The sequence below is a fragment of the Acomys russatus genome, chromosome 16 (assembly GCF_903995435.1).
Source record: "Acomys russatus chromosome 16, mAcoRus1.1, whole genome shotgun sequence".
NCBI classification, from domain to species: Eukaryota; Metazoa; Chordata; class Mammalia; order Rodentia; family Muridae; genus Acomys; species Acomys russatus.
The window spans coordinates 33,127,817-33,149,446 of NC_067152.1; the positions used below are offsets into that span (position 1 = coordinate 33,127,817).

At 43.5% G+C, this 21,630-nt stretch overlaps 1 protein-coding gene across 7 annotated transcripts in view; it reads right to left on the reverse strand.

Moving 5' to 3' along the window:
- Bptf (bromodomain PHD finger transcription factor) overlaps positions 1 to 21,630 on the reverse strand; it is a 100,208-nt gene that overhangs the window by 26,122 nt on the left and 52,456 nt on the right. For all 7 annotated transcript variants that reach the window (XM_051158930.1, XM_051158926.1, XM_051158925.1 and 4 more), the window contains 10 exons: positions 19,745 to 20,100; positions 19,165 to 19,296; positions 16,303 to 16,432; positions 15,625 to 15,763; positions 14,325 to 14,504; positions 10,373 to 12,650; positions 5,489 to 5,613; positions 4,057 to 4,185; positions 1,535 to 1,685; positions 1,224 to 1,266 (listed from right to left, as the gene is read on the reverse strand). In XM_051158930.1, coding sequence (XP_051014887.1) covers positions 1,224 to 1,266; positions 1,535 to 1,685; positions 4,057 to 4,185; positions 5,489 to 5,613; positions 10,373 to 12,650; positions 14,325 to 14,504; positions 15,625 to 15,763; positions 16,303 to 16,432; positions 19,165 to 19,296; positions 19,745 to 20,100 — 3,663 coding nt within the window. The remainder of the gene's footprint in view (positions 1 to 1,223; positions 1,267 to 1,534; positions 1,686 to 4,056; positions 4,186 to 5,488; positions 5,614 to 10,372; positions 12,651 to 14,324; positions 14,505 to 15,624; positions 15,764 to 16,302; positions 16,433 to 19,164; positions 19,297 to 19,744; positions 20,101 to 21,630) is intronic.

The window sequence follows — 21,630 nt, forward strand, 5'->3', positions numbered from 1 at the left end:
ACAGAGAGCAACACTGTGTCTCAAAACCACAAAGTCTTGGACATGGTGGCTCATGCCATAAACGCAGTACACAAGAGACAGAGGCAGGAGGACTACCATTAGTCTGAGGTCGGCTTCAGGTACACATTAAGATCTGGAAGAGCCTGGGCTACAGTAAGACCCTGTTTCAGACCCTACTGACCCCAAATCTCAGGGCTTTAGCTCCCCTCTAGTCACAGCCCTTCTGTTCAGATTGTTTTTGTAGACAGCACATATGTTTGAAGAGAATTTGAAGTATTTTATATCAATGCTTATTTCCCAAAACAGAACAACACATAATTAAGAGTATTTCATTAGGAGAAATGCACTGAAAACTTAAAGTGCTACTCACAACTAGTTAAGAAGTGCCATTTAAGGCTGTGCTGCAGCGATGACGTAACACACCCATAAAAGCAAAGAACAGAACAGCTAGCCAGTTGCTATAGGAACAGATGCTTGTGATTTTCTGTACATTTCTGTACGCTTTATAAAATATGAAAGAAGAATAGCTTTAAACCTTAAATTTTTTTTAAAAAGCTTAAAAAATACGTGCAGCTGGGCTGGACAGGTGCTCAGGACTTGTGAGCAGTGGCTGCTCTTACAGGAACCTGCACAATCATCTATATAACTCCAGCTCCAGGGAATCTGACACCCTCTTCTGGATATCATGGGTACCAGGTAGACAAAACACTAATATACATAAAGTAAATATTCAAGTGTAGCCATGTGAACAACTCTGTAAAAACAAAAATAAAAACCCAAAGCACACTATGTTATCTCTAGTCTCTGTAGTTACACATTCAGTAGAAGCAAGCAGCTCCTTTTGTTTCTCAATACAGTGCACTGAGCAATATAGAGGATGCTTAAAAAGTAAACACTGATTGTAATGAACTTAGAGCCTTGGTGGAGTTTACTTCTACACAGGCTGCAGTAGAGCTCAGCAGGAAAAAAATTCTTTCTAGAAACTACTCAAGGAATCGTAACAATAAAAACCAGAAGGAGGATTCAAATCATATGCAAGGTTTACAGACCCACAAAGCTTGTATATCACAGAGATATTTTCAAGAAATGAAACTTGAGGTACACTTTTAAAATCCCATGTGAATATACAACCCCTGGGCTTTCCATGTGTCTGAATTTGGCTACGGTCAGTCTGCCATGCAGCTCCCCCCACCCCCCAGCAATCCCACATGCAGTCCACTGACCTTAGCCTGCTGCTCCACCGCCTGAGCTTTCTCTTTCTCCACTCTGTGGGGGGAAAGGAGCAACTCATCAGACTCCGTTTATAAATGACATCTGGATGTCTTGGCATCATGCAAGAGGCATGGACTACTTCTGTGTTAAATGAACTTTAAAATAAATTTAGAACAGACCTTAGTGCCAGCCAGAGCTAGCAGTAAAATCAAAAGGTAGAGAAAAATTAATCAGAATGGACTAAAGAGACGACTAACGGCACAGTCTTCTACTTCTGAAGTGATAATACCTTCAAACATCTGACAACGTGTTAACTGTTTACCTCTCAGCAAAAGCCCTGATCTCCCAGAGTTCCAGCTCTTCCTCGGCCACCCAGGTTTCAATAATAACAGGGCCAGTCTGCTTGGGTGTTTCTGGTCTCTTTGGCCGCAGTGCACTTGATCGAAGGCCTTTCCTCTGAGGTGTGGGTGTTTCTTGGTGAAAGAAATCAGAATGTTTACAAGAATATTGTATCTTTGGAGTTCTTCTGACATATCTCACCTCATCTCATGAGGCATGGTGGTTGGCAAACCACATCTTTTAATTTGAGACAAGGTCTGCTATATAGCCCAGAATGCCACCACCAGCCAAACTTTTCCTTGTAAGGGGCCAGATACTGCAACTCCTTGAGACCATTCAGGCCAGATGGTCTATGCTGCAAATCTGGGTGTCTCGGTAGTTAAGAGTGCTGACTGCTCTTCCCAGCACCCACATGGGAGCTCACAGCTGTCTTTAACTCCAGCACCAGGGGATCTGTGCACCCTCACACAGGCACACATGCAGGCAAATCACCAATGCACATAAAATAAAGATAAATCATTTTTAAAAAGACTCAGCAGTCAAGCAAACAATGCCTGAGTTATATGCAGCTGTGTTCCAATTATACTTCGCTTGCAACAGCAGGCAGTGGTCAGGGCTCATGGGACATGGCTCCTCAGCCCGAGTAAAGGGCTTCTGTGCCTGTACATCACCTTCCTCTGCCTGGAACTCTGTTCCTTATTCTGTCTCCACATCGTTGAGACTCATACATTTCTGTCAAAGATTTAGTGTGCTGGCATTTTTCTAACCGTGACACTGGGAAAGGGGGGAAGAGAACACCAAATTCCTGGCAATGCCCCTCCAAGGATCACTTGAGACTGCTTTTCCTTGGCCTGGTAAGATTCTGAAATGACAACGGGTCAACTTGATGAATTTCCTTGTCAATGAAAAAGGAGGAGGAGTCCTGGTTAGGAGGGTCCCCCAACATGTACACACAGCAGACGAGGTATATAGGAATGAGCATCTTTGAGGGGCTCACAGGAAGCAAGGACAATAGCCATGAGGGAAGGGACTTCCCTGGCCCTCTGTGCTTGACTGCTCCCTCTTTTTCCTCATCAACACCGCCCTTCTACACAAGCTACAGTGAGGCTTAGAGCTCACTATGGAGCCCATGGCATGTCATTTTCCTGCTTCAGCCCCGGAGTGCTAAGTCTACCACTGCACTCAGGTCACAGTCGGCCTCCATTTCTGCATCTTTGAAGGCTACAGCAAGCCTGGCAGTCCTTCCCAGCTCAGTGGGCAGTACCCATTTCCCCTCCACAGCATGAAGGAGACAGTTTACAATTATTCAATATAAAAAGGGGATCCAAACTGCTGAAGAACATATAGACACCTCCCAGTAAGATTAAAACCCTGTAAAGAAGGCTAAGCACTGAGCCTTGCCCAGGGCTGGGAGAGCAGAGGGGCAGTAGGACTGCACAAGCAGAGAGAGAAAGAACAGTGACTCAGAAGATGCTGGGTTACAGGCAGACGCCTGCCAGGAGAGGGCCTGCCCGGAAGTCACCGCCAACCTATGTTCTGTATATCAACTGAGCTGCCCACTTTGGTGCCTGGACAGCAGTATTCCACTACCCCCAAGGCCGGAGCTAGCGTATCTGTATTCTTTCAAATGGGGGTTATACCCCAGCATCATTCACTAAATAAAGTCTGAAGTTAGTATCAATAAAGGTATAATCTAGAGAAAATAACTTTTAAAAAGTGTTTCTTTGGATACAAGTGATAGGATAACAACTGAGCTGTAATCTGAATAAATTAATTAAATAAAAAAACAAGAAAAAAAATAAAGTGTTTCTTTGGGAAGACAGTTCTCTTTACACACTTAAATTTTTTTTTAATTTATGCATAATTATAGTATGGATGTCTTGGGTAGCTTGCACTAGTTATATCATTGAGGGATTGAGGTTTGTTTGTTTGTTTGTTTGTTTGTTAAGATTTATTTATTTATTTATTATGGAGACAACATTCTGCCTTGCAGGCCAGAAAAGGGAACCACACCTCATTACAGAGGGTTGGGAGCCACCATGTGGTTGCTGGGAATTGAACTCAAGACCTCTGGAAGAGCAGCAAGTGCTCTTAACCACTGAGCCATCTCTCCAGGCTATTTTTGTTTTTTAAAGATTTATTCTTTTAAAAAATTTATTGTAATTTCTTCATATTACATCCTGAATGTTATAAGATTTATTCTTATATGAATTTATATGCACACACATGCAGAGGCCCATTAAGTTCAGACAAAGCCCTCAGCCCCCGAAACTGGAGTTGTGAGCCAACACGCAGGGCTGGGAACCGAACCTGGGTCCTCTGCGAGAGCAGCAAGCCCTCCTACCTGCTGAGCCGTCCCTCCAGCCCCTAGTCTGTTTGGTTTTTAACTAGGCCTCATTCTGTAGGCCAGGCTAGCCTGTGGTGTCAGTTAGGTAGTTAAGGAGACAACTATGACCAAACCTCAACTAACAGCACACACGCCAATCATTTTTTTCTATTTCTTACCTTTTGGTGCTTCTGGAACTCCGATGGGGCAAATGATTTTCCTGATACAATACTCAGAACGAATGCCGTAAGGACCCACATCCCGCCTCTTAATTATCTCTGTGGTTGTGATTTCAGTTTCAGATGTTTCTGTGGGAACACGATTTACCCTCCATTAATAACCACCTGAAATACGAGGAAACTTAGAACCCGGTCGGTCTGTCTTTAAGGATTTGAGTCTCAGTCTGAGATGACCTTTCATAACCCCTGCTTCATCAGTGACCACAGTGCCGAGCTTCCCCACCCTCCACCCCAGCGTGAGGAGCTGCTGCCTGGCTTAACTTAGGGTTCTGGCCGTGCTGCTTAGGCAGCTCATATTCCTTTCCTTTTGGAAATGAGGTTTCAATCTATAGCTTCAGGTGGCCTAGAACTTGATATGGGAGCCCAGGCTGGCATCAATCTTGTGGCAATCCTTCTGCCTCAGTATGAGCAGCAAGAAGAAACAAATTAAGAGGAAAACAAAACAAAACAAAAACAAAAACCTGGTGTAAGGTCCAAGTTAACACCTAGAGGCGGCACTCAATTAAAATGCCTGAGGTTCCGGAGTCTCGGGTTGACAGTCTGACCACTACAGGATGTAACCATCATCTAAAGCTTTAGTTGGGTCTCTGTGTGCCAACTCACCTATAATCTAAACTGTGACCTATGACCTGGATTTTATGGCACCCAGAAAACTTAAGGGTAAGCTTCTGTAAAATAAGACAAGTATTTAATAAATGAGGTGACTGGCACATCTTATTGCAGTGTTAGGGGTCAAACCCAGAGCCTTGTACATGCTAGGCGAGTGCTACGGGCACAGACGGAATTCTAGTTTCTTGTTTTTGTTTTCTTTTTTTTAAGATTATTTATTTATTTATTATGTATTCAGTGCTCTATCTGCATGGACACCTGCCTGCTAGAAGAGGACATCAGATCATACTATAGATGATTGTGAGCCACCATGTGGTTGCTGGGAATTGAACTCAGGACCTCCAGAGAACAGTCAGTGCACTTAACCTCTGAGCCATCTCTCCAGCCCTTCTTTTGTTTTCTTGAGACAGTTACTCTAGCTGGCTTTGAGCTAAGGAGCCCAAGCAGGTCCTTAGTTAGACCCTCTTGCCTCAGCCTCCTAAGTAGCTGGCATTTATAGGCCTGTGCTGTCAGTTCTAGCTCCCCTTTTTTGCTATAGTCTCATGTAATCTAAGATGGCCAACTCACAGGTGAGGATTGCCTTGAACTTTGATCCTCCTGCTTCCTGCTCCTGGGTGTTAAGGTTACAGACATGGCCTACCATTAGCAGGCTTCGCAGTGCCCGGAACAGAACACAGTTCTCATGCTAAGATATGTATGCACTCTAGCAACTAAGCTACATCCTTGGCCCACATCTTTTAAACTTAAAATCAGACTCCCTTACCTGTCCGCGTAGTCCCTCCTCCTGGAGGAGCCTTGGCAGCCATGTCATCCCATCTCAAACTGGCCCACAGCAACCGTAACATCAGGCTCACTCCTGCTAAGGACTTCACTGTCTGAAGTCTATACCTGAAAGAACAACCCAGATCAACTGCATATAAACATACAAACAAACACACTCTCATTCACACTCTTCTTGTCTTCTCTATGAAACTGAAGGACATGTTTTTCACGCCATGACCTCAGAATTTATAACGCGGCTCTGTAAGACCGTGGCATTAAACAGTCGTTAAGATAATACCTTTGAGTTCCTAGGATAGTGTGCATTTAACAATGTTAAATCCTCAAGATTCATTTCCAATGCCATATAAATACGTAAGGTGTTTTATCTTTTTTTTCTTTCGGATTTATTTATTTTACATATGAGTGCTCACTCTGCATGTACACCTGTGTACACAATGTGAGCCACTGTACAGACAGTGCTCTTAACCACTGAGCCATCTCTCTAGCCCCGTGGCGTTTTATCTTAAGAGGGACAAGACAACAACTTATAAATATTTTTATTAATTTATTTTATAAAATCTAGTCTGCATGAAAAATTATGGAGAAAAAGCAAAACCAGTAACTGTCATTCAATTTTATAGAGGAGTTTTAAAGATAAAATCACGATGAAATAGTTTTTGGTAAAAAAACAAAACAAATCTGAAAATGTTTATATTTTCTCACAGACTAAAACACTCTGCCAACACAAAAAGACCTTCCCCCACTCTCGCCCCCTTTTTTTCCCTTTTCCAACAGCAAGGAATTTTGTACCCACAGTGGCTCTTACCATGAATTCATGAGCACTACACACTCTAGTAAGAGTGACAACACTGCCTACATTTGGAATCCTACGAAGAAAGCCGTTACCAGACAGGCACAGCCTGCGGCAGCTGCTCAGATGAAGAGAAGGGAACCTGGGCTCTTGGTTTTTCTTAAGCAGGAGTGTGAACTCACTGAATATGATTTTCCTTTTAAAGGTAATACTAAAAAACACATCCGAAGAAAATTTACTCAATGTCAATGAATATTTTATCCTAAAATGGAATTCACTGAAACAACCATAAAAGCAGCCAGCAGCTGCCAATTCCCTATGAAGACCTGCATAATCAGATTTCCCTCTGGATATTTTCACACTGTACAAAGTGAATATATTGGCTGAACACAGTATAGAGGAAGCTTATATAATGGAAATACTTCCCCCCACTAACAGGCAGACAGTAAGTCTTAGGACAATTCTGCACGGGAGAGGTGGTGCTTTCTCTATTACAATCACGTGAGAAAATGAACAACATGAAAAGGTAAAGCTCTAGGGGCTGGAGAGATGGCTCAGTGGTTAAGAGTACTGCCTGCTCTTGGAAAGGACCCGGGTTCAATTCCCAGCACCCATAAGGAAGCTCACAACTGTCTGTAACTCCAAGATCTGACACCCTCACACCAATGCACATAAATTTAAAAATTAAATAAAATTAAAAAAAAAAAAAAAAAAACGAAAGGTAAAGCTCTAGTCAAATGGTCGCTGCGCCTCGCCAACTCCTGGCCCCAACTGTGAAATGTTTTTTTCGTGTTAACACTTCATGAATCCTCATCCTCAGCCCTGGGCAGAGCCTTTAAATTAGCAGCAAGATGATGCTAGTTGTAGCGATATCCTCGGAGAAAGAGCCTGTCACTTTCCGGCCACACCCACAGAAAACCTTGTGCAAGTTTGGTATGGCAGGAAAACAAACACTTCTTTTCTTTTTTGGTTTTCAAGACAGGGTTTCTCTGTGGGGCCCTGGCCGCCCTGGCACGTGCTTTGTAGACCAGGCTGTCCTTGGACTCCCGCAGATCTGCCTGCCTCTGGCCCTGAGTGCTGGGACTGAAGGCGCGTGGCAAGAACAAGCACTTCGTATTCCACCTGCCTCCTCCATTTGTTCTCTAGGTCAAATAATAACCCTTAAACCCTTCTCTGCCTGCCTTGCTTCACACATAAACACCCTCTCGCCTCCACTGTCCTGAGGACAGAACCCGGAGTCTTGTACAAACCAGGAAAGCACTCTACAAGTGGTCACGGGTACACTGGTTGCTGTAAAGCAACTCTACTTTAAAATGCAGGTTGTATCAGTGGATAACACATCTTATAGATGATCAGTGTGCTGGTTCATTCACTCACTCATTCACTCAAACAACAATGGAGTGGTCAGCGTGTCAAGACTGTGATCGAAGCTGGGATAAAAGAAGTGTGTTAGAATAGACTGTTAGAGCTGCCGCAAGAGAGGTGAGTACACAGGTCTGCCATAGCCTCAAAACACATGCTAATAGCCGGGTGACGGTGGCGCGCACCTTTATTCCCAGCACTCGGAGGCAGAGGCAGGAGGAGAGCTGTGAGTTCGAGACCAGCCTGGTCTACAAAGCAATTCCAGGCCAGTCAAGGCTACACAGAGAAACCATATCTCAAAAAACAAAAACAAAAACAAAACACATGCTAATCAGACATGTGGCTGGCTGACTGAAGGCAAGGGGCACACACACGAGAAGGAACAAAATGTGTAAAAGCACACACTTCTCACACACCACGCCCTGTGTTGTTATGGCCAGAGAAAGGGGGATGGGAACAAATGACAATGCATGGGAATAAAGCAGAAGTCAGAACTAGCTACGCAGGAGAGAAGGCTAAATGAAAGCACAGGAGACTAGATGCTAAGGCTTCCTGTTCTCTCCAGTGCTCTTCAGGTGACACATGCTCTCTGCTGCCACCCACCCCGCATGCAGTAGTCAGCAAGTCCCTCTATCGCTCAGAATAATCCTAGCATAGGCAGACATGTTAGCAGGATCCTTGTATCTGCATTATGGAGAACAACTGCCACCTCAAAATGACAGTGACATAGAGTCATGTCTGGGAAAACAGGTTAAGGAAATGTATGTGCAGAGGTCAAAAAGGTTTTACTGCACTTATGACACAGTGTCAATTTTCCTATAGTGCTCAGTTTTAACATTACATTTAAAACTATGCATCATACATGCAGCTGGGCCTATGTGTAGTCTTAGCTCCTTATGAAGGCTGAGGTAGGAGGACAGGAATTTGAGACCAGCCTGGGCTGCATAGCTAGACCCATAAGAGCCACCCTTCAACAAATAAATAGATGAAAATCACACATCAGCTCTGGGAATTCTTCTACTAAGCAGCAAACACCTGAGAGTCAAGGGCTAGTATAAAAATGCACTTGACACAAATAGTTTCTGTAATATTTTTCTAAGTACCCTAAAATCAAGAATAACACATTTTTTTAACCCATGCTTCCATTAGTCAGAAGTGATAAATATTCATTTCAACTTCAACAAATTAAGAACATCCAGGAAGGTATTTCTTTCCATTAAAAAAAGAGAGACTGACCAAACAAACAGGTATGATGCATACCAGCACAAATCAAAACACTCTAAGTCAAGGCGCCCACAGTACAGCCATGCATGCAAGGGCTCTGTAGCGCCATTAGGATTGGGACCAGGTTCTCTTCAGGCTCAGAGAACAGTGTTTCCCAGCAAAACTACCTTTCCAAGGAGCAGAAGGGCAGCCCCCGGCCTGCAGGGCATCTTACTTCAACTACTTGTATGGATACAGTAACTTTTCCAGTGGGAAAGAAGTTACCTGCAGGACAGTCAAGGATGCACTTTGGGACCGCTCTCAATGAAGAAAGCAGAAAAGTGCAGAGCAATCCTACAATTCCATGAACTGCAATGAAGAGCTCCTTGATTCCCTGCAGGATTCTGCAAATCCTTCATTGCAGGCCCTGCAGAGAAAGCGTACTTTTCAGCTGTCTCTAGTGCATGGGCATGGCGTGATGACATCTTACTCCAGACCAATGATGAGGCATAAAATGTGCTCACACAAACAGGTGGTCACCAGGCGGCATGAATGCCTTAAGGGAGGGCTCCCACTGACGACACTGGGTTGTGTGGTCTCCCCTGACACCAGCTAGCTGACTGGACTGTAAAGGACATGAAGAAGGATGACGCTGACAGCAGCTGAACTCTAAGACAATGAAATGAAGTCTTAAGAGAGATGACACTCTGCTCAGTAGCTTGCTGGATGATCATGTAAAACCAACGGCAGCCTGCACCCCCCTCCCCTGCTCTCCAGGCCTTCTGTTCTTTCTGCTGACATTCATCCCTCAACAAGGGTGAAAAGCTAGAGACAGAGACACGAAAGGACAGAACACGGAGAAGCATGTGGACCCCCCCACAGCACATGGAGTGCCGGGCTGGGGTCAGGAACACCAGGTGCTGTGCTTGTCCTGGCCTCCGCAAATCAGCCCATGCCCATAGAGGAACTTCTGAGCGACCCTCCTCCTAGTAACAAATGAACACAGGCTAACAACTGCCAAAAGTACACACTTGGGATTCTAAAAGAGATTACTTCTGCATTTTAAGACATTGCTAAGGAAATGACAGTCTGCCCTTTCTTTCATAAATAATAACCGAGAACTCCAAGACACATTTATCATACAAATAAATTTCACTAGAAAGGTATGACATGACAGTCTTTCTTATGAATCCTGGGAAGTGGTAACCCCATTGATTAGTTGCCTTGGTGCTAAGCAAACAACAGGCAATAATTTGGGAATGTAAGACAGTAAAAACAAGCTTGGCATGTTCCTTTTGTCTTGGTCATGGATGTTAAAAGAATGTTACACTTTTGCTAATTCCATGGCTCCTGGGTAAACTCCAGCACTGCATTCCCGTCACTAACCCTGGCCACTGCACATGTGCTTCCTTCTCTTCTGGCATCTCATTTAACTTAAAAATGATATTAAAAATTAAAACCGACCCTCTTTAAAAAGCACACCCCCCAATAACATTTTAAAGTACATACCTCCACGTGATACCGAAGGTTGGCCGAGGAGAAGGATATGGCCATATATCTAAGGCAGGTTTCGCATTGTAATTAAAGTAAGGGACTTCCCGGATCCCTCCTTTTCTGGCCAGCTTTTTCAAGTCATCGTTAGGCAACACGAATATGCTCTTTTTGCTGCTCTTAGTAACAAATTTCCTATAGGACGGCAGGGCTGTTCCTGAACGGGTCTTCTTGGGTCTTGAGAACTTCATCAGCTTCACTTTGTCTTTTGTGGAGTATTCTTTGCTCACTGTCATAGATGTCACCAGCGTGCTACCTGCAGTGGTCAGGGAGTCCGTCACTGTTGTAGTGACCACAGTTTTGCTCTGTTCCTTTACTGAGATGGTGTCCACACCGCTGTCTGGGGAGGGTGTGGAAAGCTTTGTCACAGTGGTAGTGGTAGTTGTGACAGTGGACCTTGCACAGTTTTCTGTGGAAGAAACCACAGTTTGCTTGTCCCCTTTTGCTACCTTAATGACAGTTTTTGATTCTGTGGCAACCATGGATGTCAGTGTGGTGACTTCTGTGATGACTGTTTTTCTTTTGGATTCTCCATTGACACTCTCATCTTTGCTGGAGGATAGACCATTTTCATCCATGAGGTCCTTAGTAAGGCTGGAGTCCTCCCCAGCCCCAACAGGAGATGGAGTAACTTTCCTAACCTCTGGACTGTCAGTCTCCATATCTTCCACCTGGTTAAAGGAGTTACGTTCGGAACAAGGGACTGGGGGTACAGACACCTGGGTACTGTCAGACTCTTTGGTGGATGGTAGGGAATGGAGGCGATCTTGGTGATTACCTTTGGCATCTGAAGAACTCAGCGAGTGTGAGTTGGTTTCTGAACTGTTTTGTTCATTGAAATCTTCCATGACAACATCACCATTAACGAAAGGCTTCACAGCAGATTCTTTAACAGCCAGTGACTTGACATTTCCATGGATGACTTTATTGATATTATTGACCTTTGGTTCAATAGTACCACTCAAAACTTTACCATCAGAACCATCTTTCACGCATTGCCCCTTGAGATAGCCCTTAGCTTTACTATCTTTGCCATTTATTTGAAATTTATTTGCCTTCTGTCCTTTCTTTTCCGACTCTCTATTGTCATTACTCTTTTTGTCAGTGGTATGTTTGAGACTTGCTTGGTCAGTGCATTTGTTAACTGGTCTCTCATCCAGCTTTTGATGCTGGCCTGTTTTCTTACCATTTGCTTCAGTTACCTTACCCGGTAGTTTGCTTTCACAATTTTCAGTGGATTTGGAAACTAACTCATGTTTTGACAGTTCAACACTCTGCACGCCTTGGGCTAGAGCTATGAGCTGCTCATTGCTATTCTGAACAATCATGTCTTCTTCACTGCTATCCTGAACAGACATAGTATCAGAACTATTTTCCAAAGTGCTATTATATTCTGAGTTACAACCTAGTTTTCCATCAAAGCCCATTGCTTTTGGTAAGGACCGGACATGTCTGTCACTAGTACTTTTAGGTACTGATGCAGGTAAAGTACTCTTGGAAGAAAATATGATGCTGCCGCTATCCTCCTGTGAGTGTGGCTTCTTGCTCTTACAGAGCAAAGTGCCAACATTGTCTGCATTGGCTGGTTTAGAGTTATCAATCAAAGAGTCACTTCCTTTTGTTTTAGTCTGACTTAGCTCCAGTCCCTTGCTGGCAGGTTCAGGGATCCTTGCATCTAGGCCACTGTCAACAGAGTTCTGTCTCTGACAGTTTGGCCCTGAACTCTGAATGGAGACATCATCTAATACTTGATCTTTCCCACAGAGCTTGTTTGTGCTCAGACTAGGACCACCGATGCTAAGAGCCGAGGACTCACTTTGTGAGAAGCCCTGGGCAGCATCTGCAGGGCTAGCCTGACTTGGACTGGGGCTTTGTTCCTGTCTAAACAAGTCACTCGCTTTTGTGGTTGCCAGTGACTCAGAGGAGACTTTCAAAGCACCTGTGGAGGACTTGCCTGCCCCTTTCATGCCACTCTCCAGCTTTAGCTTTTCAAGGCGCTGTTTCTCTTCCAGTGTAAACTGTCGAACCCTCCGTTCCAGAAGCCCATCCAGCTTAGAGGATTTCGTTTTCTTTTTGTAACTAGTCCTTAGGTGGAACCCCTCACTGACATTGACCACATCCACTTGAGGGCTCTCCTGACAGTTCACGTGTGGCTCAGTTTTCACATTATCATCAATCTCCATTGGTTCTTCCTTGAATGACTTGTCATTATCAGAATCTAAAAGTTCTTTTATATCTGTGATTTAAAGACATAGATAAAAACGTAATTTTTACTCTCAAATGAGGAATTCATGAGACTATTTTTTTCTTTTTTTTTTCTTTTTTTTTTTTTTTTTTTTTTTTTGGTTTTTCAATACAGGATCTCTCTGTGTAGCCTTGGCTGTCCTGGAACTTACTCTATAGACCAGGCTGGAACTCACAGAGCACAGCCTCCTGAGTGCTGGGATTAAAGGTGTGTGCCACCACCACTCTGGCTGACTATTTTCATTTCTGAAAGTATCTACTTTTGTCATTTTTATACTTATAATCGACACTGTGGGGCTTAAAAGAATAGATACATTTCAAGTACTGGATGATTTTGAGTTTTGGTACCTAAACTGATGAGATTCTATATAGTAAAAACAGATTTCGCCTACGAATACATTATGCCTGTAAGTACAGCGTCAATTATCAAGTGTGCTGACTTTGAGGTGTGTCACCCAGCACCCGGGAGGCAGAGGCACAAGCGGCATGAGTTTGAGGACATCCTGGGCTACATAGCAAACTAATCTAAACAAAAAATATGTGAATTGTCTTCATCTTATTATTTGAGACTGGGTGTCTCAATTGAGTCTAGAGTACAGCTAGTCTAGCTGGCAAGGCTCTGGCTTCAAGTGCTGGAATTACAGGCAGGCTACCAATCTCTGAGTGAAGCGATGGATTCTGGGAATGCAAACCCCCAGGCCCCATACTGAAGTCCCAAGCACACTATCTAGAGTCCAGCCCTCTAGCCTGGCCGTGTAAAAAACATCAAGTTCAAGACACTTTTATTTATGTATTTCACTGGTCCTAAGGTTCCTCAAAAGCTTAAATATGGTGCTCTTATACAGCCTAGCAGTCCCAGTACTTGGTACAGCATTCAGAAGTAAAAGCCTGTGTCTACAGAAATGCCTGTACACAGAGCTAGTGAGATGAGTCACTGGTAAAGGCTTTGTTGCCAAGTTTATGAGGATCTGAGTTTGATCTCTGGAACCCACAAAACAAATAAATAAACTTAATGCTTAAAACAAAAACAAAAAACCTCAAAACATTAGTTAGTTCTGGGGGCACCTTTAACCCCAGGACTCAGGAGACAGAAGCAGGGTAGATCACTGTATGTTCCAGGCCAATCAGAGTTACACAGTGAGTCCTTATCTCAAACAAGCAAAACCTAAAAGCTTCAAGTGTTAATGTTCATAACACCTAAAAAGCAGAGACAGCCGACTATTCATAGATCAACGACAACCTACCAATACAGTGCAGTAGTCTCTGGAATATGCTATAATGTGGATTAAAAGAAGACAACACATTGCCTAATTTCATAGTAATGAAATGTCTAAAACAGGCAAATCTACAGAGAAAAGAAAGATGGGGTGGGATCAGAAAGCAACTTCCTTTGGCATGATGAAATTGCTGTCAAATTCTCATGTAGCTGAACAAGTCTGTGGACAGCTACAGCAGTTACAGCCTGGTGGGGTGAATTACCCACTGCATGAACTATGCTCTTAGGAGGGCGAGGAGCTTGCTGGCTGGAACCTGACCCAGGATCCCCACTGCCCCGCCCCAGGCACTCCTGACCCTGACCCAGGATCCCCACTGCCCCGCCCCAGGCACTCCTGACCCTGACCCAGGACCCCCGCTGCCCTGCCCCAGGGACTCCTACCTCGCTGACCTTGGTCCTTCTTCTCAGGCACCTTGGATAACTCCATTGCACTTTCATCTGTTCCTGCTGTAGCGTCTGCATGTTTCACTTCACCTTTCTCAGAATCACACTCTGTCTTAATTTTTTTTGGACTTCGTGGACTTTTTCTTTTATCTGATTCATCCTTATTTTCATCTGTATTATTTTTAGCTAAAAAGAATCACATGTATGGTCACAGATATTCTGAATATTAGAATATTTTGAAGATTTTTAAATTTATATGTATGTCTGTGACTGTATGCATATCTGTGTATAGGTGCCCTGATGGGTGAGAAGAGAAAAACCAAAGTCCTTAAGTTAAGGGGGTTTTGAGCTACTGAATGTGGGTGCTAGGATTCAAATTGTGGTTTCCACAAACATTCAACCTCTGAGCTACCCCTAATGAATGTATCTACCTGATAAGTACAGTCCATTATTTCTAATTTAAAAACAAACTTTAAGTTAATGCTAAGTCAAGGAAGATCTCTATTGAGGAGTGACACTCAATATTGACCTCCACATACCAGCACACACAAAAGGGAGAGATTTTTGAGCTTTATGATCAGAACAGCAGCATCTAACATGGAGGCCCTGATTCATTCCCATCTGTGTTTATTGTGTAATAACGCTGAAAATTCAACGAGTACTCTTTGGGCAGCAGGAACCAAAAAACCCCACAATTTGAAAATAATATTGTAATTACATGACTGAGTATTTTCCCCCCCAAAGTTTATTTTTATGTGCATTCATGTTCTGCCAGCATGTATATCTGTGTGAGGGTATCAGATACCCTGGAGTTGGAGGTACAGACAGTTGTGAGCTGCCATGTGGGTGCTGGGAATTAAACCTGGGTCCTTTGGAAGAACAGCCAGTATTCTTAACCTCTGAGTCATCTCTCCAACCCCATGACTGAGTATTTTTGAAAATTATTTTCTCTCATTTTTCTTTAACTAAAATCCACATAGTATGTTTTTTTACAGAGGACTCGGGTTCACAGTACCCACGGAAAATTAAAAAACAAGCCGGGCGTGGTGGCGCAAGCCTTTAACCCCAGCACTCAGGAGGCAGAGGCAGGTGGACTGCTGTGAATTCAAGGCCAGCTTAGCCTACAAAGTGAGCCAAGAACAGCTAGGAATACACACAGAGAAACCCTGTCTCAAAAAACAAACAAACAAACAAACAAACAAAGAAAATTAAAAAATAAAGAAACAAAAACAAACCCAAACCATCAGCAATGAAAACATTAAAGATTTCGTATTAGCTGTGTCTATTAAAACAGTTGATAACTGACCTCCTTCGAAAGGCTTTCTGTAGTTTACATTAGTATTGCCAGGTAATTTGGGAAGAAACCTGTAAACATGTGTTTTACTAATCCAGCTCCAGCCGCCATACCCTGTCACTCTGTATTCCTCTCCTTTCTGTTTCCAAACCTGGTGAAAATGAAAATACAATAGTTAAACATGCATATGTAGCATTAGAAGTATCTGTCAAACACAAGCTGAGAATCCGCAAACTGGGCCAGAGAGATGGCAGAGCAGGGAAGGGCAAACAGGCACAGCAAGCCTGACTACCTGAGCACAGCCCTTGGGACACGACTGTAGAAGCAAGAGGAAAAACTACAAGTTATACTGCAACCTCTACATGTGCACGTCACCCCCACATAAAAAAAAAAAAAAAAAAAAGATAATAAAAGTATCACACAAGTTAATTAAAATTATCAAATAATTGAATTTTTAGTAGGAATCTGAAGATTTGTAAAAGAACTTAACACTTCTATTAAACTTAACAATGTTTTTATTTTTAGTTTCAATAAATTGGTCTCAAACTCTGAGAAAACCATGCTCACAAAACTAAAAGGCATGTTCACACCACCTCATTAACTCATGATCACCCACACAGTGGTGTGCGCACTGTCACACCCACAGCACTCAGCAGTGGTGTGTACCGTCACACCCATGCTGACAGTTACCTGGTGTTTCACCGGAAATGTGTACTTCACCCATGTGGCTTGCTGCATGGTCTCCTCCTCCTCTTGTTTTTTCTCCTTTTTTTTAACTTTTTCCTTTTCTTCCCTTTCGATTGAAGTCATCCTATGTAACCTGAGAATATACAGATAAGAAAACCTAATTACTTTTAATTTTGAAAAATAAAGATATGAATGTAAAAGTTAAAATTAGGAAGAAGACTGGAGAGTGCTTAGTTACAACTGTACACTCCAGAGAGTCTCAATAGACAGAAATAAGCAGATGTAGTATTCCCTAAGAGGAGATATCACAGCAGAAAACAAGTTAAAAAAAAAAAAAGAAAGAAAAAAAAAAAAAAAAAAAAAAATTAAAAATTAAAAAAAAAAAAAAAAAAGGAATGAAAAGAAAATAAAAAAGAATAGCATTCTCAAACACCCCGCCAAAGAAACGCTAATGCCATACAAGCTGGTGCCAACAAGCAACTCATAGTATGACTTTTAACCAGCACATACAGAGACTCAGAGGCTTCTCATGCCGTGCACTTTTTTCCTTTAGTGCTGGGGATTATAGCATAAGCCTTGGGTATGCTAAGCTAGCATTCTGTCACTAAGCTTTTCCACATCACAACACAATATTTTTGTTTTTTTAAGTCAGGGTTTTGTCTGTGGAATAGTCATGGTTGTCTTGGACTCAATTTGTAGACCAGGCTGGCCTCGAACTCAGTGCGATCCACCTGCCTCTGCCTCCCGAGGGCTGGATGCTGAAGGAGGATCTTGAATATTAAGCTTGAGAGCCATCTGCTTCCCACTGCACTAAGAAGGCTTTTGTGCCCTGTTCTGATTCAACCTCTGCTCACCAGGGTGACAGTTGTGGAGGGAGTGAAGGGGGATTCCTACTCCCTGTCTCAGAACTAGGGTTAAAGCAAGTGCCTCAGCAAGACACACCTGATAGCCCCAGGCACAAGATTAGGGTGTGACCGCGGCCGCCGCCACCGCCACCACCAGCAGTTCCCACAGCTTCTGGATTCCCAAGGGACCAGCTCCAGAGCTCAGAGGTCGAGCCATCACTATTGATGGAGCAGACCACTCTGCTGACAATGACCAGGAGAGACCCTGGGCCAAATGCCCAGTTTGGGCTCTGGCAAACAGATCCTTTCTCACACACATCTGTGATATGTGCTGACCGTGAGTAAAATTCTATTGCTCTGGTCACCACCAACAAAATCTTTATGGGGAGAGTCAGCAATACAAAGAGATCTGTAGTCAGTCCTGTCTGTTGAGCAGAAAGCCCCAGGCATACTGATGACCTGTAGGCTCAAGAGAGCCCCATGAGAACAGGACCACAGAGTCTCAGGTGTCATTCTACAATACTCTGGGGAGTGTAGAGGTGACATATTCTCCTTCCACTCTCCATAGTCATCTGAATGACAGACCAGGAGAATAAACTGTTAGCTTTATATCTAAGCTCCAAGCAGTGCCCAGGCCCTATGTGCGTTGTTACTGTAGAGACACAACATACAACATTGTGTGTCTTTGATCCTGAACATGGAGATAGCCCTCTATGATCCTCTCAGTGACAGGATGGCAGAGACCAGAAGTTCCTGTACTTGAAATACTGATAGCATCAATCAAGGTGCACCTGGGTCTGCCATAAATCACAAGCCCAACCTGCTGCCTCATACCTTTTTTGAGGTTGAGTATCACACTTCAACTGCTGGCCAAACTGGGAGGGAAACAATACAGTCCCACTGGTCTCTAACGAGAGAAGTCATCATTCTCTGTCTCCTAGCCTTTCACATCTATTTTCTGTGCAATGCCTGTCCGGGTCCTTTGTCTCTCACTTGTACTGGACTATTAGTCCTTTTCCTCTATAAAAGGTTTTTGCCAACTGAAAAAAATTTCCATTTATGGTGTAAATATTTTCCCTCAGTTTGCCATCTCTTGCATTTGATTACAATTACAAATTCCACTCAGAATTTTAAATACATGTGTCCAATTTCTTCCTATGTGGTACCTGGGTTTTACATCTGTTTAAAAAGAAAAATATCAGAACAAGAATAAAAATTAATTCAAGCTTTGTCTTTGTTCTATTAGTACTGTGGGCTTGTTTAGATTTTTGGTTTGGATTTCTCTGTGTAGCCTTGGCTGTCCTGAGCTAGCCTTGTAGACCAGGATGGCCTCCAACTCACAGCGATCCACCTGTCTCTGCCTTCTAATGCTGGGATTAAAGGTGTGCACCACCACCGCCCTGCATGATTTTTAAAAATGTAAACTGACAGTCAGGTGTGGTAGCACACACCTTTAATCCCAGAACTCTGGAGGCAGACGCAGGAGGCTCTCTGTGAGTTTGAAGCCAGCCTGGTCTACAGAGTAACTTCCAGGGAAGCCACGGCTACACAGAAAAACCGTGTCTCAAAAAAACCATATTAACAATAAAAAAAGAGGGCCGGGCGTGGTGGCGCACGCCTTTAATCCCAGCACTCAGGAGGCAGAGGCAGGTGGATCGCTGTGAGTTTGAGGCCAGCCTGGTCTACAAAGTGAGTCCAGGATGGCCAAGGCTACACAGAGAAACCCTGTCTCGAAAAACCAAAAATAAATAAATAAATAAAGAATAAACTTTTCTACATCTACTAACACCCATGGCATGCACAAGTGTACACACACACACACACACACACACAATAAATTTAAAGTAATAAAAATATATTTGATCCCTTTCATCCTCATTATAGTCTTGCATCCAAAGACTTCCTGGAGATGAGTAAGAAAGTCTTTACTGTGGTTGCTTGGGCTTTTCCAAGCCTATTAATGATCCAGCGTCTCAGGAGTATCAATACTCACCATTCCCAAGGCTCAGAACTCACTCACCTGGTGTGTCCTAAAGACTCCCGCCATATTGGTAGCATCACGACGGGCTTAACTGCACACTCCAGAATTGCAAGTGCCAGTGCAAACTCCCTGGGCTTACTGCACATCTGGACGGCCTTGATCCAGTTGGCCCTGTGTTTCAGGAGGAAGAAATGTATCACTTCACTCACTGCTCATCACTTAAAACACACACAACAGCCATAGTTTACCATGACCCAGCTTTGTAGCTCAAATTCTACATGGCAAGAGTAAACACGCAAGAACACCAAAGGTGCCTAACTCAGAGAACAGGAGATTTTATATGCCAGGAGCAACTCGAGGCATCACTCAGACCTCCAAATTCCGCGACCTACAATATCCTTTAACTTTGGTCTCCACTTGACTCCAGAGATAAAATTCTGATACCCAAAGTTATCCAAATATGAGTGCTGATTTGGTCTCTCTGAAGTACACACATATCTTCCACTTCCTGCCCACTGTGAGTTCACTGGCAGTAACATTTTAAGGGGCACAACTATAAGGACCAATTTATAGGTAGTCAGCATATTTATAGCAATAAATTAGCTTCGTTTTCCTTTACCTGTGTGAAGCCCAATTGGGGTGAAGAAAGGACGAAGGGATGTTGCTCTCTAGCTGCGTGATGGTGAGTCTCAGCGTGGATATGGTAAGGACTTTGGACCCGTGAACAGATCCGTTCCATTTAAACTCCCCAGCTGGAGTGAGACAGAACTTGTGTGCAAGATGCCGCCTCTTATCATGATCTTCCCTGTGCTGGTGCTTATTCAGAGCGAAGGAGTTGGTAGAGTACTGGTTGTGGTAGACTCGGTACTTCCCTTCCTGCCCCAGCTTAAAATAATTGTTGGCGTTCCCTTTCATGACCACTTCCTTTCTGGTGCTCAGCCGAGACACTTCTCCCTGGGAGCTAACTACCAGGACCTAGGGAAAAGTTAAAGCTGTCATTATTCGTGTCAAAGAAGCAGACTTCGTCTCTCAATAATTGTAATCAATCATTCCAAACAGGCAACATCTTATGACTAAGGGACTAAAGTTTACAAGTTAAATTTGAGGGGAGGGGGGATAAAGAAAGAAACAGAAAGGAAGCTAAATTGAAAGTGAGGCTGGAGCTGGGCTGGGGTCTCTCACTCTAGTCCCAGCACTCAGGAGGCTGAGGTGGGAAGGCCACGAGTCCATGCTTACTTAGCCAGGGCTACAAAGCCAGACTGTCTCAGGGCAGGGGACACAGGCTTCCAAATGGCTTAGTGGGCAAAGGCACTCACGGCATATGCCTGGTGACCCATCTTTAATCCCTTGATACCACGGAAAGGTGGAAGGAGAGAACTAACTCCACAAAGTTTTGGACAGCCCCTCATAAATCTGGGTGATTGTGTGCATGCCCACACACTAACAAAATATAAATTAAAAAAAAAACAAAACCAAAGCCGGGCAGTGGTGGCACACCCCTTTTATCCCAGCACTTAGGAAACAGAAGCACGTTAATCTGTAAGTTCCACAGCTACACAGAGAAACCCTGTCTTGAAGAAAAAAGAAAAAAGAAAAAAAGAAAGAAAAGAAAACCAAAAATAAATAAGTGTGTCCTTGATGATTAGGTTAGACACCACAGGCATTTCGTGGACCTCAGAAACACACGAGCCTATCTACCATCCTATGAAGTTTCTAACATATAGTTTAGTGAAACAGGAAAGCGTTGCACACACCAACTCCTAAAAAGCAAATGACTAAGAATCCTCTACTGCTGCTCTTTTCATGATTCCAATTTTGTCACAGGCCCTGGGGTCTTTAAATTGTTTCCCAAAATGTGGGGTCAATCTTTCAGTGGACCATAAGCAAACGATACTCTGTGCCCACAGCTGGGTGAGCAGAGACATCTACTGTCAGTTTTGATCCTGCTGATCAGTCAGGGCTGCCGTGGACAGCCCACTCTGCCCTACCAAGAGCTACAAGTTACAAGAGTTCTCAAGTGGTCACAGGAAATGGACTACAGGATATGGTGATGTACCTTTAACTCGAGCACTCAGGAGGTAAAAGGTGGATCTGAGTTTGAGACCAGACTGGTCTACATACCAAGTTCCAGGTCAGCCAGGGCTACACAGTAAAACTAACTAACAATAGAGAATTATATGCAATGAAGCTGACTCTGTAATACCATCTGCTCAGTGAATTTCTAATAAGCAGACAAAATTGTGCATATAAATGTATTACCATAATACAAGCCTAACAATTTTGCTCTTGGTGCTCACCACAAGAAAGAAAATACAATTAAAAACTAGCTCTATAAAGATCCTTTATCTATTTTAAAGATTTTTGGATACAATCCAATTCTAAGTTTTTATTTAGTGTGTGTCAGCCTGTGGGTATTGGCACATGTTGGAGGCCACAGGTATCAGGTCCCTTGGAGCTAGAGTTACTGACAGTCGGGAGGCACCCACGGGAAGAGCAGCCAATGCC